The following is a 14,376-nucleotide window of genomic DNA, read 5'->3' as shown; positions in this document are numbered from 1 at the left end:
CAATAAAATCACTCTTATTATAAAGTTAATAACGTGCCAGACATTCTCCTTATTACATTTTCATAGATAGTTTATCTTTGACATTACCTGACATCTAAATATAGACATACTTCCCCTGCATTCGCACTTTTCACCTGGCGCTCTACATTAGCAATACACGTCACATTGAATTGCTGTGCAATATTAACACTTTCGCTCCTTCAGACTCATACATCCCACAGAGTTTTGGAATGCTTGATTTTTGTATCTGCCGATAGGAAGCATTGCTGTGATTGTATCTGCTGTTATATGATGTTATAAGGGATTCACTCCACTCTTTCAAAAACCCAGGGAAAAAAAGGGAGTGAAAGTGTTAAACTATTAGCATCCTTCCAGTAAATACCGAAATGTTGTATTCCTATTTGTGTGTTTTAATTTTTCATGTACTTATAGACATTATCTGAACAATGTTTTGTAAATAAAAGAACTACAATTTTCTTACCATCAGCAGTAGTTGCCTTTTGATGAGACTGCAACATGGCTTCGAACTCCTGTAGTTCTGATCTCCTAATTATTCGATCTAAATACATCTTTTCTAAAATACTATAAGCAGGCAGCTGTTGACATCTTTCGTCTTTGAAAAGAGTTGCAAGCATTCGGCTTCTTTGCTGACCTATAAAAGACAAGACAACAAAAGTAAATTGTCGTGTTTTTACATTTTTGTACGATACACAAATAAAAATACATATCTGCAATAACCCTCCTGGGTCTTGTTGGTTCAATAATCCAAGATATATATGTATGTTACGGTCATTTATAACTGGATTATGTATGACGTCACAACGCTTTTCTCTTGGAGAATAAGTAAGCAGCAGCAATTACAGTAGCAGTTATTCCTTTAAACTGAGCTGGTTAGAATGTAGAACACGAAAGGATATTACACCATTTTTTCTATAATACAAAATTAACACCATCGTCACTACATCCGCTACAGCTACACACAGTAACGAAAGCAATGATTCAAAGCTTGAATGATGATTTTGATACATGCTGAAACTACGAGTTAATTATTTTTCGATCGAAAAGGTTGGGTTCTTGAAAATCATGTATACTAACTTCACCATTTCCAACTATGAGAAAGAAATTATTTTCAATATAAGGAAGAAAGAATAAAACTCATTCACAAGAACAGTTCAAGATACATCAACTACCGCTGCACGAATTCGCATAGTACTACAAATGACACTTTTTGTCACAAAATTTTGGTTAGAAATTAAGAAAACTCTATTGAGTTTGTAAAGAATATTTATTTTATCATTAAATAAATATGTAACATCTCGATGTTACTTAACATGAACTGTATCATGAAGAATGTGCCAGAGGGTGGTGAAGAATGTGCCAGAGATAGCAGGAAAGAGGGAGAGAGCGAAGGAGGCTACAGTTGATGGACTGTATCAAAACAGAAAACTCCTAAGTGAAGATAAAAGGATTACCTGAAGACTGTGCATGGAAGATTCTCAGTTGCGGTAAGTGTCTTGTCAATAACTGTGGAATACTTATGATGATAATATTTTCATTGTAGAAGCTTACAATATATATAAATTGCTGGATACATTCATGCTAATAAATTTAAGTCAAACCTACTCAACTGTTGATTTATTATATTATTTATTTCATGCGCTATTAACAACGATGTGCTAAAATACTACGGTAACAACATTACGAAGTGAGCATTACTATTAATAATCAGCGTTTAATAACCTTCAAGTTTATTGATGGAATGTCAATTCCTAAAGACGCACACAATAAAGGACATTTGTACGTATCTCCAATTAGTTTTTTTTTTTTTTAATTCTACTGAATTATCACTTAATTGTTATCAGTGCCACATCCTCAATGGCACAGATGATCCGAGGTTCTCGAAATACTGATAGTGAAGAATTAAAACTTCTGTTACTTAAAACAATCCAGTAAGTACGAAGGTAACTTCTGTCTGTTCCATGCGCTCGATTTCTAGTTCTGTTACTCACTATTTAGTTAAATGTTGAATTATCTTTCACGTAAACATCACAGCAGATATCCCTTTAAAACGCACGACATCCAACATTCAAGTATTTCTAAACATTATTATCTTTTCAGATAAAGAAGGAATAAATACAGCGTAGATTCTTTAAAGCTAATTCTCAACTCTACACTTATCCAGCCATGAAGTTAGCGATCTTTTAGAAAACCTCATTCTGCGAATTATGGTTTTCCTCAACAGCTCTATTTGAAAATATCCAATTTTTCATGCTAGTGTCAAAAATCTATATGCCTACCTGCAGAAGCTAATACGGTGCATATGAGCGCGTTTCGAAGAGCAGTCATTCTTTCATCTTCATGGATTATCACACGATAAGATAGTTCATTATACCTTTGCGCAGCTTCAATAAATTTCCTCCTGTAATCCAACACACGAGCATAACATACTTTATAATATATTTGCAGCTGCTCGTTCTTAGATTCAGCCTAGAAAGAGAACAAAAACACATTTAAAGATGAAATTAATGCTCCCTATATTGTATAATAATATTTTATTTTTATACTATAAGATATAGACGCAGTTTTATTAACGTTATGTTCGCCCCATAAACACACAGACCAACAGTTCTGATTAGCTCATCCACTGATTGCCAACAATATCAAGGAAAAACAGTTTTAAAACTATGATTTAGAAGAAATTTATTAGGTACATTAAGTAAACATCCCTTAGGATGATAGCAGTAATAGCATTACTTCGATGGGTCAACAAATGGAACACTAATATGTCAACAGAATAAACATAAATTTTGCAGGCTGTGAATATTATGTGGTCTAGTGTCGGAGTCAAGACTTTACAAATCACACCTACCCTACGTTCATTGAATAAATCTGCTTTATATGTTGAACCTTTGCCAGAAATCCAAACGGAGTTTAAAAAAGGAAGTTATTTCGTCTTACTTATTATTATATGTTGCACTTTACCATCCCAAATATGTATGTCTAACATACATATTTATTATTTACCATATATATATGTATGTCTAATCTTCGCATATAATCAGCTGTTCATATTAGCTGAGAGCACGGCAGCTGCTGAGTCCTATTAATAGAGATCTCTAGTCTGATAACAGGTAATGTACGTCTGTTATACAGACACCACCGTATTCTGTTTTCTAAATCTCCTGTTTCTCTCCACTTTTTCCTTTCAAATAATTAGGAAATAATTATTCATTTCTGTTTCATGAGAACAATGTCAGCAAAGTGAAAATATGAGCCCACGAGTCTGTAGGCCCATAGCTCATGCATAGCATCAGTGCTGAACGGAACGCATTGTCATATAGTACGTCAAGCTTCAGGTCCCATCTCATATCGCCTCGTGCTGAAAAGGAATTTTTAAACTCCAAACAAAACAAAACAAAACAAAACAAAACAAAAATAGTTCAAAGACTTATGATTTTTGTTTCTGTCAAGACAGAGAAATACTACAGCACCAAAAAGGATATCGTTTATCATACCTGTAAAAGAGACGCTCTGTTGATAAAGGCTTCAGCTTGGACAGGATCATCATCTTCCAAGTATAGCCTAGCAATTTTCAGGTACGTTTCAAGTTTATACTCAACAGTGTACTGTCTGGAAATGAATGAACACAAATACTAAAAATCATAAATTTAAAAGATTTTATATGAAGTACATTTTAAGAGATATCAAATGTAACAGTAAAATTACAATAATAAGCTTTTTTAATTACATGATGAATTGCCTAATATTGCTCCCACTTGGATACATTCAGCTTTATCGCTCTTTTCTTTTTTTCTCTGGCACCCCTCGTTCCTATCTGACGAACCATTTTAGATTATCGATTTCTGCTGCGATTAGCTTAGCAAAGCTCATCGTGTACAGTAAAAAGCGATGACTTTAGATTTTTTTTTAAAACTTAATGACATCTTACATCACGTGGTACAACAAAGCTTTTAGTCTAAAAATTTCAACAGAGAACACAATATGACAAACATTCAACGAAAATAATACACACAAAAATAAATTGTGACTGTTTAAAGTCTTCACTGTTTAAAGTCTGTGACTGTTTAAAGTCTAAAGTCTTAAGGCTCTTCACTAAGCTCACATTTTTTTTTTTTTTAATTTTAGTGAACAAAGACAATGAATATAAAAAATATAGAAAATAATCCAGATAGTATTTATAAAACGCTATTATATGGACTAATAAGTTGTTTTCTAGATCTTTCGTATAGTGTATAAATTTGAGTGCCCAGCAGTTATGACGCCATATACAACGCACATCATATAATACTACGCTACTATAAATTTCTGATCTATAAGAAAAGGTTTGGAAACGGTTATTAGTTTATTTAACAGCATTTTGTAGATACTACCTGGCTCACTTTCTACACCTTTAATATTATTCACTAAAATTCAAAAAAGTGGGAATGAACTTAGAGAAAAGCTTTAAAACGGGGCACCTTGGACATTATTAATTTTCCGTAAATACTAACCAATTTGATCATTGTTGATCACAGAAATGTAAATTCTGAATAATTAAAAGAATTGAAATAAAACGGTCTTCTTTCTACTTGTCTTTAGTGTTTACTAGTAATTTACGATACTGCTTAACTAATACTTTACGAACTAATACACTTGGCACAAACCTGGAATCTTATATTGAGAATAACAAATTTCTATTGCTCACTTCCTATTTTAAAATCTATTGTTCCCAAAATGATTTCTACGCGACAGTTGCACTGCATTTTATTATTATACTTACTTCTGTCCGGTTTCTAACGGGATTCCCACAAGTACGTTAGCTGCTTCTCGCCAACACTGCTCTCGTTCATATATGTCTGCTAAGTGTTGCCTAATACTAGCCACTTGTTCCTCGAACGATATTACTCGGGGTTGGACCTGGAAGATTAATAGAAGGGAATTAGTGTTCACTCATACACATTTCGAAACAAATATTCTGCTGCCTACATTTCGCGACAAATATTCAATCTGTGTTTTTAGGTATATCAAAAATTCATTATCTTGCAATGTACTCACATGATTACAAACCTTTTTCAATGAAAACAAAAGTCTAAACTTCGGATCATGCTTTTGAAAGCCTTCAACTCTCCAACTGTCTACTTCTCTCATTTTGGATACCTACACCTCTATATAAAGTTGTAATAAACTGGCAAACCCTAAATTTCTTTCTTTTATGTGTTTGTGCGAATCACAGCTTCCATGTTACGTCCATTATGAAAATATGGTATACTTTTCTCAATGTATATTTAATATGCAAAAGAACAAGTAAAGACTAATCTACTCTACTTAATTAAGGGGCGCTGTTTTATATTGCAAAATTGGATCTTCTACTACACAATAATAATATCCTTATTATCGAACAATACACAAGAGTGGAAAGAATCAATCATTGTTCCAATTCACAAGAAAGGCGGCAAAACTGACTGTAATAATTATCGAGGCATTTCTCTTCTGTCAACATCCTATAAAATCCTATCAAATATTCTATTAGCAAGATTGACCCCATACGCAGATGAAATTATTGCAGATTATCAGTGCGGATTTAGACGAAATCGATCAACTATCGACCAAATATTTACCATTCGCCAAATACTCGAAAAAAGGGGAATACAATACCCCGGTACATCAACTATTTATTGATTTTTGAAAGGCGTACGATTCGGTTTGGAGAGAAACATTATGCAACGTTCTTACAGAACTTGGAATACCGAGAAAGCTAATTAGATTAATTACGATATGTTTAAATGAATCCCAAAGTAAAGTCCGAGTAGGGAAATTTTTGTCCACGAGCTTTCACGTCGAAAATGGCCTAAAACAAGGAGATGCGTTGTCACCATTATTATTTAGCTTTCTGCTGGAATAAGCTATAAAGAAATTCAAAGATAGCAACCAGGGCCTAGAGTCGAACGGTATTCATCAGGTTATGGCATATGCTGATGATATAAATTTAATACGGGATGATAGGAGAACAATAGAAAGAAATGCAGAGACCTTATTAAACGCTTGCAGGGACACGGGTTTCGAAGTAAATGCAGAGAAAACTAAATACATGGAAGTGCGTCGGGACCGTAATACGGCAAATTATTGAGGTGTTAAAATACTGAGGAATACTTCTGATAAAGTGGATACTTCCAAATATTTAGGATCAATATTAACAGACGAAAATCATATTCACGAGGAACTTAAATGTCGACTAAAAGCAGGGAATTCGTGTTATTATTCGGTACAAAATCTCTTGTCGGCGCGAATTCTGTCGAGGAATTTGAAGCTTAAAATATATAAAACGATAATCATGCCTGTTGTTCTGTATGGTTGCGAAACATGGTCGCTTACTCTGAGAGAGTAACATAGACTGAAAGTATTTGAGAACAAGATCCTGAGACGAATATTCGGACCCAAGAGGAACGGGAATGAGGAATGGCGGAAAATTCATAACGAAGAACTACATAATTTATACGGTTTACCCAACATTGTTAGGGTCGTCAAGTATAGGAGGCTTAGATGGGCATGTCATGTAGCTAGAATGGAAGAAAGTAGAAACGCTTTTAAAGTCTTGACTGGAAAACCAATCGGAAAACGACCATTAGGAAGACCTAGGCGCAGATGGGAGGAGAATATTAAGATGGATCTCGCAGAGATAGGAAAATAAAGTAGAAACTGGATCCAATTGGCTAAGGATAGAAGTCAGCGGAGAGCTTTTGTAAACGCGGCATTGAACCTCCGGGTTCCATAGGCCATAGAGTTAGTTAGTTATTACCGAACAATACAGGTCTATTGAAAGCGAGATAATATATTGGGGAGCGGCCTATACTGTTGAGTGTTGATATTGCATGATGGTCTGCGCACCCGATAGCTGCACCGGATGTATGTCACCGTTAATAGTAGGTCCTGTTCTTCATAACCTGGATGTTGCGTAAGTACGCAAAACACAAAATCTCTAATTTTACTACCGAAAATAATTTTAGATTATAATTTCTAAAAGCTATTTATAAATATTTTCTCGCAAGGAGATGAGTGCATACATTTATTGATTCACATTTCCAGGCATTTTTGGCATTTATGGCCTTAAGCTCGTCACGTGTGAGGGATGACGTCTTTCGGCGAACACACTATCTGGTCTGGGACTGGGAAGCGGTCTGGAACTTGTATGTTAGGTATCACACCAGTATTTGCCTGGGGTGTGGTTGAAGAAAAAACCTCTCAGGATAAACTTCTCGGGATGCCTGGCCTCAAAAAGCTGTTACATCTTTTTTGCCCGAGTTTCCCCAACGAGAATTTAACGTGAGGCCGCTCGCACCAAAGGTGAGAGTTAACAACTCGCTACGCGCGGCCACAGAACATGCATTTCTCAGGCCATTCGTGAATAAATTACCAAATGAACATATTCACATGCAATCTTCGCTCATTTCGTGTGCTGAAGCGATGGAAGCGTAACATTCGTTGAAGGTTATCTCAAAACATAAAATTTCCCAAATCAAAAACTCGGTCATTACTCCTGATATGTACAGTCCGCAGCAAAAAATCTGCAACATGAGCATGTAAGTTTATTGTGAAACTACGACTAACAGCGCAAGGAATCAACATAACGTCTAAGTGGCACGAGTCACGCCAGGAGAAACCTCGGCGTCCTCCCCTGCACATTTATTTTGGAACAAAAGACTTCGTCGTTTCACAATAAACTTACATACTCATGTTGCAGGTTTTTTGCTGCGGGCCGTACCAGCGGGTGTTAGAATGTGTTATATTAGTCTGTGCAACATGTGGAGCAGATTTACTTCTGAGTAGTATTGTTGCATCTATTTAAATTGGGAAATAATGTGCCAGAAACGCATCGTGATAATTAGAAACCGGATGTTAGGCAAAATGCCTATTCTTTAATATTAAAGATATGATCAAAAATAACATTTTAAAGTTTATATGGGGGTTATAGTTTCGATTTAAGCCAATTTTATTTTGCCTATTTTGCCTATTTCGACCTTTACTGCCTAAATAATTGCTTTAGTGCCTAATGTTGCCTATTCTATGCATTTTCTTCAAATTAAGCCTTCATTGGGAAAAATGTAATTTATATAACATAAATAATACACACATATATGTGTATATTAGGTGTTTGTAAACACAAGCACGTGGTACGTTGCAATATATATACAGAGTGAACTTCAAAGATGTGCACATACTTCGGGAAGTGATTAGTGATATCAAAACAAGACAAACAGTCCTCGTGTATTTTGTCTAATTCCGTGTCATGTACAAGTGACAGAGTGCCAACGTGGAATCGAAAATCGAATCCTGACAATTGGAACGAAACCGAAAGATGTGCGCATACTTCGAGAGGTGATTCGTGACATCAAAAGAAGACAAAAAGTCCTCTTGGATGTCACGAATCACCTCCCGAAGTATGTGCACACCTTTATGTCTCGTTCCAATTGTCAGGGTTTGATTTTGGATTCCAAGTTCGCTCCCTTGTCACTCCTACACGACGTGGAATTCGACAACATGCAAAAGGACTTTTTGTCTTGTTTTGTTGTCATGAATCACCTCTTGACGTATGTGCATATCTTTCAGGTTCTCCCAGTATATATGGAATGCATAACAAGTTTCGTTTTTGTATATACAATAAAAGAAGATATTAACAAAGAAGTATGTTTCTATATTCTTTGAACATTATCTATGACTTGAATCTATTTTTTAATTTTATTGAGTATTTATCTTCATTATTTCGAGTTACATTTTAGTGCCTATTTTGCTGCCTATTTTTTAAAATTTTAGTGCCTATTTGCCTGCCTATTTTCCAGGTTTTTAGTGCCTAAACATCCGGTCTCTAGTGATAATCCTATAGAGATGTGGTGTAGACCGAAGTTTAGACTGGAGAGTGCGACTCTAGTCTGAAAGTTTTCGTGTCAGGAATCGAAGTCTACTATTGTCGAAGAAATTTTTCAACATATTCAACATCTTCGTTTCATCCATTTCCAAACATCTACACCAAACAGGGTAAGTTAAAACATTACAACTGAGACCCGTTGGCACTACCACAAACATCAGTGAGTGTACACCTGTAATAACCTGTTGGTTTACGTTCTAAAAACCCCCTATCTGGTCGCAGTATGACCTGTAATGAGAAATGGATGTATATAATACTCTCACGCGAAGTGGGCAATATCTGGACGTTAGTCACGACCAGATTTGACACACACAATGAACCTACGGGTATACAAGGATGTCATCATAAGGGCGGAATAAATAATAATAATAATAATAATAATCAAAAGATTGATCTGATTTGAAATGAACCTTCCTTTCAGCAGAAAGGTTATAAATGTGAGACGATAACCAACTGCTTGACGTGGTCCGAACCACATGAGCTCCCGCCAGAAAGCGTCCCCACGTCCCCCGAAGGAACGCGAATCCACGTCTCCCGCGCTAAGACGCTTACGCTATTTACATAGCCACAAGAAAGTTCCAGGAAAAAAATAAACACAGTGTTAATTAATGAATACAGAAAATTCGCTGGTGAAATAAATACTCATACTAAAACAAGAGAAAAGAAAATTAATTGAAATATTTCACTTTAACGTCCCATGATTATGGCCTTTAGGCTAAGGGAGACGGATAATTAAGGTAAGTGAATGATGATAGAAAAATTGGTGGAATGAGAATGTAGGAGGAAACTGGAATATCCCGATAAAACCCGCGGACACAATGTTGCCGACTACAAATTTACTTGGACGGGGATCTATCAAAATACCCTACGCACCAGAGGTAAGTGCTCTAGCACTGAGCCACTGTGCCCATATACTAAAGCAAGAAAGAAAAAAAAACTATGTGAACATAGGTCAAAAATGGCGTCTTTTCTAAGTTACACGTTGCAGAAATGCGAAACTTGATTTTCAAATCGCCCTGCTTGAAAACTATGAGACCTCTCAAAGGTGTGTCAAAGTATTACTTAAAAACTATTTGTTATCTAAATATGTATCTTCTTTCAGATCGTCCGCTAAGTGCAAAACACGTTTTCTAGATGGGAAATTGGGTCCGTGCCCCGTAAAATTCGTTCCGGAAGTGAAGGAGTATTTTTATATTTCAACGTAACTGCCTACTTGAAATTAGAGACTAACGCTTTAAAAGGAAAGCTACATGCATAAGTCATAAGTCTCGCAATATTCTGCTACACAACATTTAAGTATTTATTATAGTACAATAAAAGCAGGTTAACATTCAAAGCATAGTCCCTCGTGTTGAACTGTATGCAGCCACCTTACTGCCAGTTTCTCGATTCCACGTCTTGTTTTGAGAGGCAAAGAAGCCAGTTACTCTGTTTCCAAATGCTGCTGCTTGATAAAGCATCATGACTTCAGCAAGTGCGCTGTGGACAAAAAACAGCTAGTAATCCGAAACGAGAAGATAAGAAATATATGACAAGTGCAGCATTTTTTGTTATTTAAGCCAAGTGTTGTTTTGCTTTTATTCAAGCTGGGCTAGCTTTTTGGCGCAGTGCACCATACGTCCGCTCCAACTGTTCGGATAAAAGGTTGGCACTGATGGTACGATCGCTAACAACGAACATAAGTGAATTAGTTCATCGTAGTTCCACCACACGCAGAGCATGACTTTATGCTCGTTTAACGGCTCTGTTTGACGACTTGCTCAACTACTGTTTTCCCATATTCAGATTTCGGAAAAACATCCGCTTTCCGTCATTCGTTTCATGAGACTTACAACACACGAATTTTGCAGCAGTTGTCGGGACACATCCACTCTTCCGGGCCCATGCTGGACAAAATGCGGAAGCTCCTGATTTTTTTTTCTCACTGTCGTGACGATAACCATAGGGAACTAGAACATTCCAAGTTGGTTTGACATCATCGTATGCTGGTGGATGGATTTTTCTCAATGGCATGTCCTATGACTTTAGCATCTGTAATCCTGGGACAGCTGGACCTTGGCTGATTCCCGACACTTTTACAACCTGCCCGAAATTTCTGGAACCAATGAATTGCGATGCTGTGGTTCACTGCATCTTCCCCTTTTGCATCACAAACATTTTGAAATGTGAAAAAAGCTATATTTCCATTCATTGAGCCTTCAAACAGCCAAGTAATTATGGCATTCACCTTTCGTACAATAGTACTGGATTTGATGCTTGATATCCATTAGTTCACGGAGAGCCTACAACCCTATCTCCTATTAGGTCACGGAGAGCCTATATATATATATATATATATATATATATATATATAGAGAGAGAGAGAGAGAGAGAGAGAGTATGACGTTTAGTATGCCCTAATACTCGTCCCCTTTCCCTTCATGTAGAGCCATAATTTTAACATGTGTAGAAAGTAGACATCTTATAATAACTTGATGCCGAAATGCGAAAGGTTTTACCATGCACTTTCTTTCTCTACAGATGTTGGCATTAGACAATCTGTAAGAACGTGGTGAAAATGGTGAGCTTCGTGCTGTCATCAAGTATTTGAAACTGGAAAATCTACAGCCAAAAGACATTCAAGAAAACTTGGTACAAACATTACGAAGGTCTGCGTCACCATATCCCACAGTTGCAAGATTAGCTGGGCCATCAGTAAAAGCGACCACCCAGAAAAAAAAAAAAACGAAAGGAAAAAAAAAGTAAGATCTTGGACATGGTAAAAGAAACTATTTTCTTTCCAGGGGGCCTACTAGAACTGATTTGGAAATTTCCAGTATTTCCAGCGCCTTGCTAAGAAGTTCCTGCATACTACAGTGAAGAAAAAACAGCCTGTAAAGTATGTTGAAAAAGCAGTCTTTAGTATTCTAACAGAAAGATGTCCAGAAACTAGTGGGTTAAAACCAAAGAAAACAGAAGAGAAAGTGTTTTCTGGACGTTATTTCTCTCAGAATGACTTGTTACATCTCCAGTTTGGTCTATGTACCAAATTTTGGAATATTCTGAATATAAGTTTAATGTAATATTTAGTGTAGCAAACACGTCTAGCCTATATGTTAAAATCTTAATATCAAAAGTTAGAAGAAGAAAATAATTTTTATTTTGTGTAGAAAAAAAAAATAAATGTGTTACCAATAATACCTTACAGTAATTCAGCTCTTTCATAATAACTTAATTCAAAGTTTCCATATTTCTTTTATTTTGTTAATATGTCAAATATTTTGTTGTAAAATCTTCGTAAAATATTCAACTTAAAAATTCTGCAGAACTTGTAGTACAAAAGTCATCAAAATATCTATTTCACAACTTTATAATTAATATTTCAAAATAAATTTTATTTTAGTTTCACATATGACAATTTAACACCTGTGCATCCTTTTAAACATCCTTGCCTTTCTTTAATAAAAATTTTCCATTCAACTTATTTGTGACTGTCTATCCTATTTTTCTGTGGTTGCTACAGTAACTGGAGTAGATGGACTGTTGCTAGGCCAGATTCTTTGCACTCGGAAATACTTCAGCCGATTTTAGGTTCAGTAGCTGCAGTTGGCTCAGTAACAGATGGGACGGCGGAAGGAATTTTCCTTTTTTATCACGTAACAAATAAATGTATTTTTTTGATTGGCTATTCACTGTTACTTTATACCACTTAAAAATCTCAACAGAAATCCTTTGTCATTTTATTCATCAGTATTAAGGCGCAAGGCTCGTTAGAGGCAGCTATACTTTTTCCTAAATCAAATTTCGTCGTATGGTTTATATGGGAGTTATATGGATATGTCATAATTTTATGTTAGGTACTTAGGCTAAGCGCACATTATACCACATGGAGCTATATAGTAAATAAAATCTACATATACTTTTCCACGCTTAGTGGAAGCTTGTTTGGAAGAAAATCATTTTGGTAACTGTCGCGCAGCAAGAGAGTGAACACATTTTGAAGTTACACACTACACTAGCTCAAAAGTTGATAGTGTAGTTCCACATCCATTCTGGATCAAGGAGTAAGCTTGTCCACTAGAAATTTTAGGTTGTAATTGGAGTCATACTACCTGCAAGCTAATTCCGAAATTCTTCGACTTTGGAAAGTCGAATTATTTCTGGGAGAAAATCCAGTGCACCATGATTGCCATATTTGAATGCCACTCCGCAGAAGAGGCGCTGCAACCTTGAGAGGCCAATCGATTCGAGGTCCTGGTTTTTCCTGCATTGAGTTCAGCTTGTGGGTACTCCCGTTTATGTCCAGCACAAGATGGTAAACTACCAATTTTGATGTAATCGCTTTTCAGCTGGTTGAGAATTTCTGGAAGCTGCAATTCATCTTCCAATGACTGCTTGTAGTTTTACATTTTTTTAAAAACCATTCTCTTTCAGGGAGCGAGACTTTATAACATGGCTCTGTAAATTCGATATTCCCATAGATTTTTTGAGGGAGGGGATAAATTTCTAATCGTATCTATACGCTTCAATTTTCAGTATGCATCTGGTTAAATTCCCCGTACTACAAAATTCTCTTAATACTTCTCGTTCTGTAGGAAATAGTTTATTATACCTGTACATTTAAAAGGTTTATAAGCCTTTGCAGTATTTCCATTTTGATACATAAATTCCTGTTAATGTTTACCAGTTAGCGTCATTCTATTCTAAGCATCACCACTTTTGATTTGGATTTTACTCTATTCGATTCTTTCTTTATTTTGTCAAATTCTAAATTCCCCTGCGACAGTTCTGGAACCTTTACGCTTTTCAGCCCATCAGCAGCGAAGCTATGAGACGTGGACCTACTAACGTGGATTCCGAATCACATGAGCTCCCACCGGGAATCGAACAAGGGTCTCCCACGCCGTAGGCGTGTACACTAACCACTTAGCCACGAAGGAGCTCTCTGCGAGAAGTTGTCTACGAAATTATCTATACTGTAAAATAGTATACTAAATGTTTGAGGAGATTTATTTAGAATTAAATGTATATTTTACGTGTGAATATGAATACTGAATAATTTTGGATTAATTATCAACTAAAATTTACAAGTGAATATTGGATTCACTAATGAATTATTTCGTAAGTACATAGAAATACTCTGAACTTTTTTTTTAATATATAGATCTTCTCTAATATCCTGTACGGTTCTTCTGTATATAAAGATATTATTCTATGAATAAAATATCGAGTATATTTTAATGTTTTATTTCAGAAAATCCAAACATTAACTAGTATATAGAAAGTAAAAGTATCCAAAATAGCTCTGGTATAATAACACATGGTAGAAGTAATTGCAACAATGTTTTGTTCAGCTTGATGGATATAATGCAGCAATAAACTTTTGACTAAGTTCAGTCTTACCTAGGGAGTACCGTGGCCGTAATATTGGAATCCTGGCTTCGATATCTGTTTTCAAAATTTAAAATCATTAGATA

General features: G+C 35.8%; 1 protein-coding gene across 1 annotated transcript in view; it reads right to left on the bottom strand.

The window, feature by feature from the left end:
* The window catches only part of CSN4 (COP9 signalosome subunit 4), a 43,817-nt gene that overhangs the window by 16,665 nt on the left and 12,776 nt on the right, over window positions 1-14,376 (bottom strand). The window contains exons 4-7 of the mRNA XM_081759731.1: window positions 4,781-4,917; window positions 3,516-3,630; window positions 2,298-2,487; window positions 482-652 (exon numbers count right to left, since the gene is read on the bottom strand). Coding sequence (XP_081615857.1) covers window positions 482-652; window positions 2,298-2,487; window positions 3,516-3,630; window positions 4,781-4,917 — 613 coding nt within the window. The remainder of the gene's footprint in view (window positions 1-481; window positions 653-2,297; window positions 2,488-3,515; window positions 3,631-4,780; window positions 4,918-14,376) is intronic.

The sequence above is a fragment of the Thermobia domestica genome, chromosome 5, assembly GCF_964235325.1.
Source record: "Thermobia domestica chromosome 5, izTheDome1.hap1.1, whole genome shotgun sequence".
NCBI classification, from domain to species: domain Eukaryota; kingdom Metazoa; phylum Arthropoda; class Insecta; order Zygentoma; family Lepismatidae; genus Thermobia; species Thermobia domestica.
This window is presented reverse-complemented; position numbering and strand designations above follow the sequence as displayed.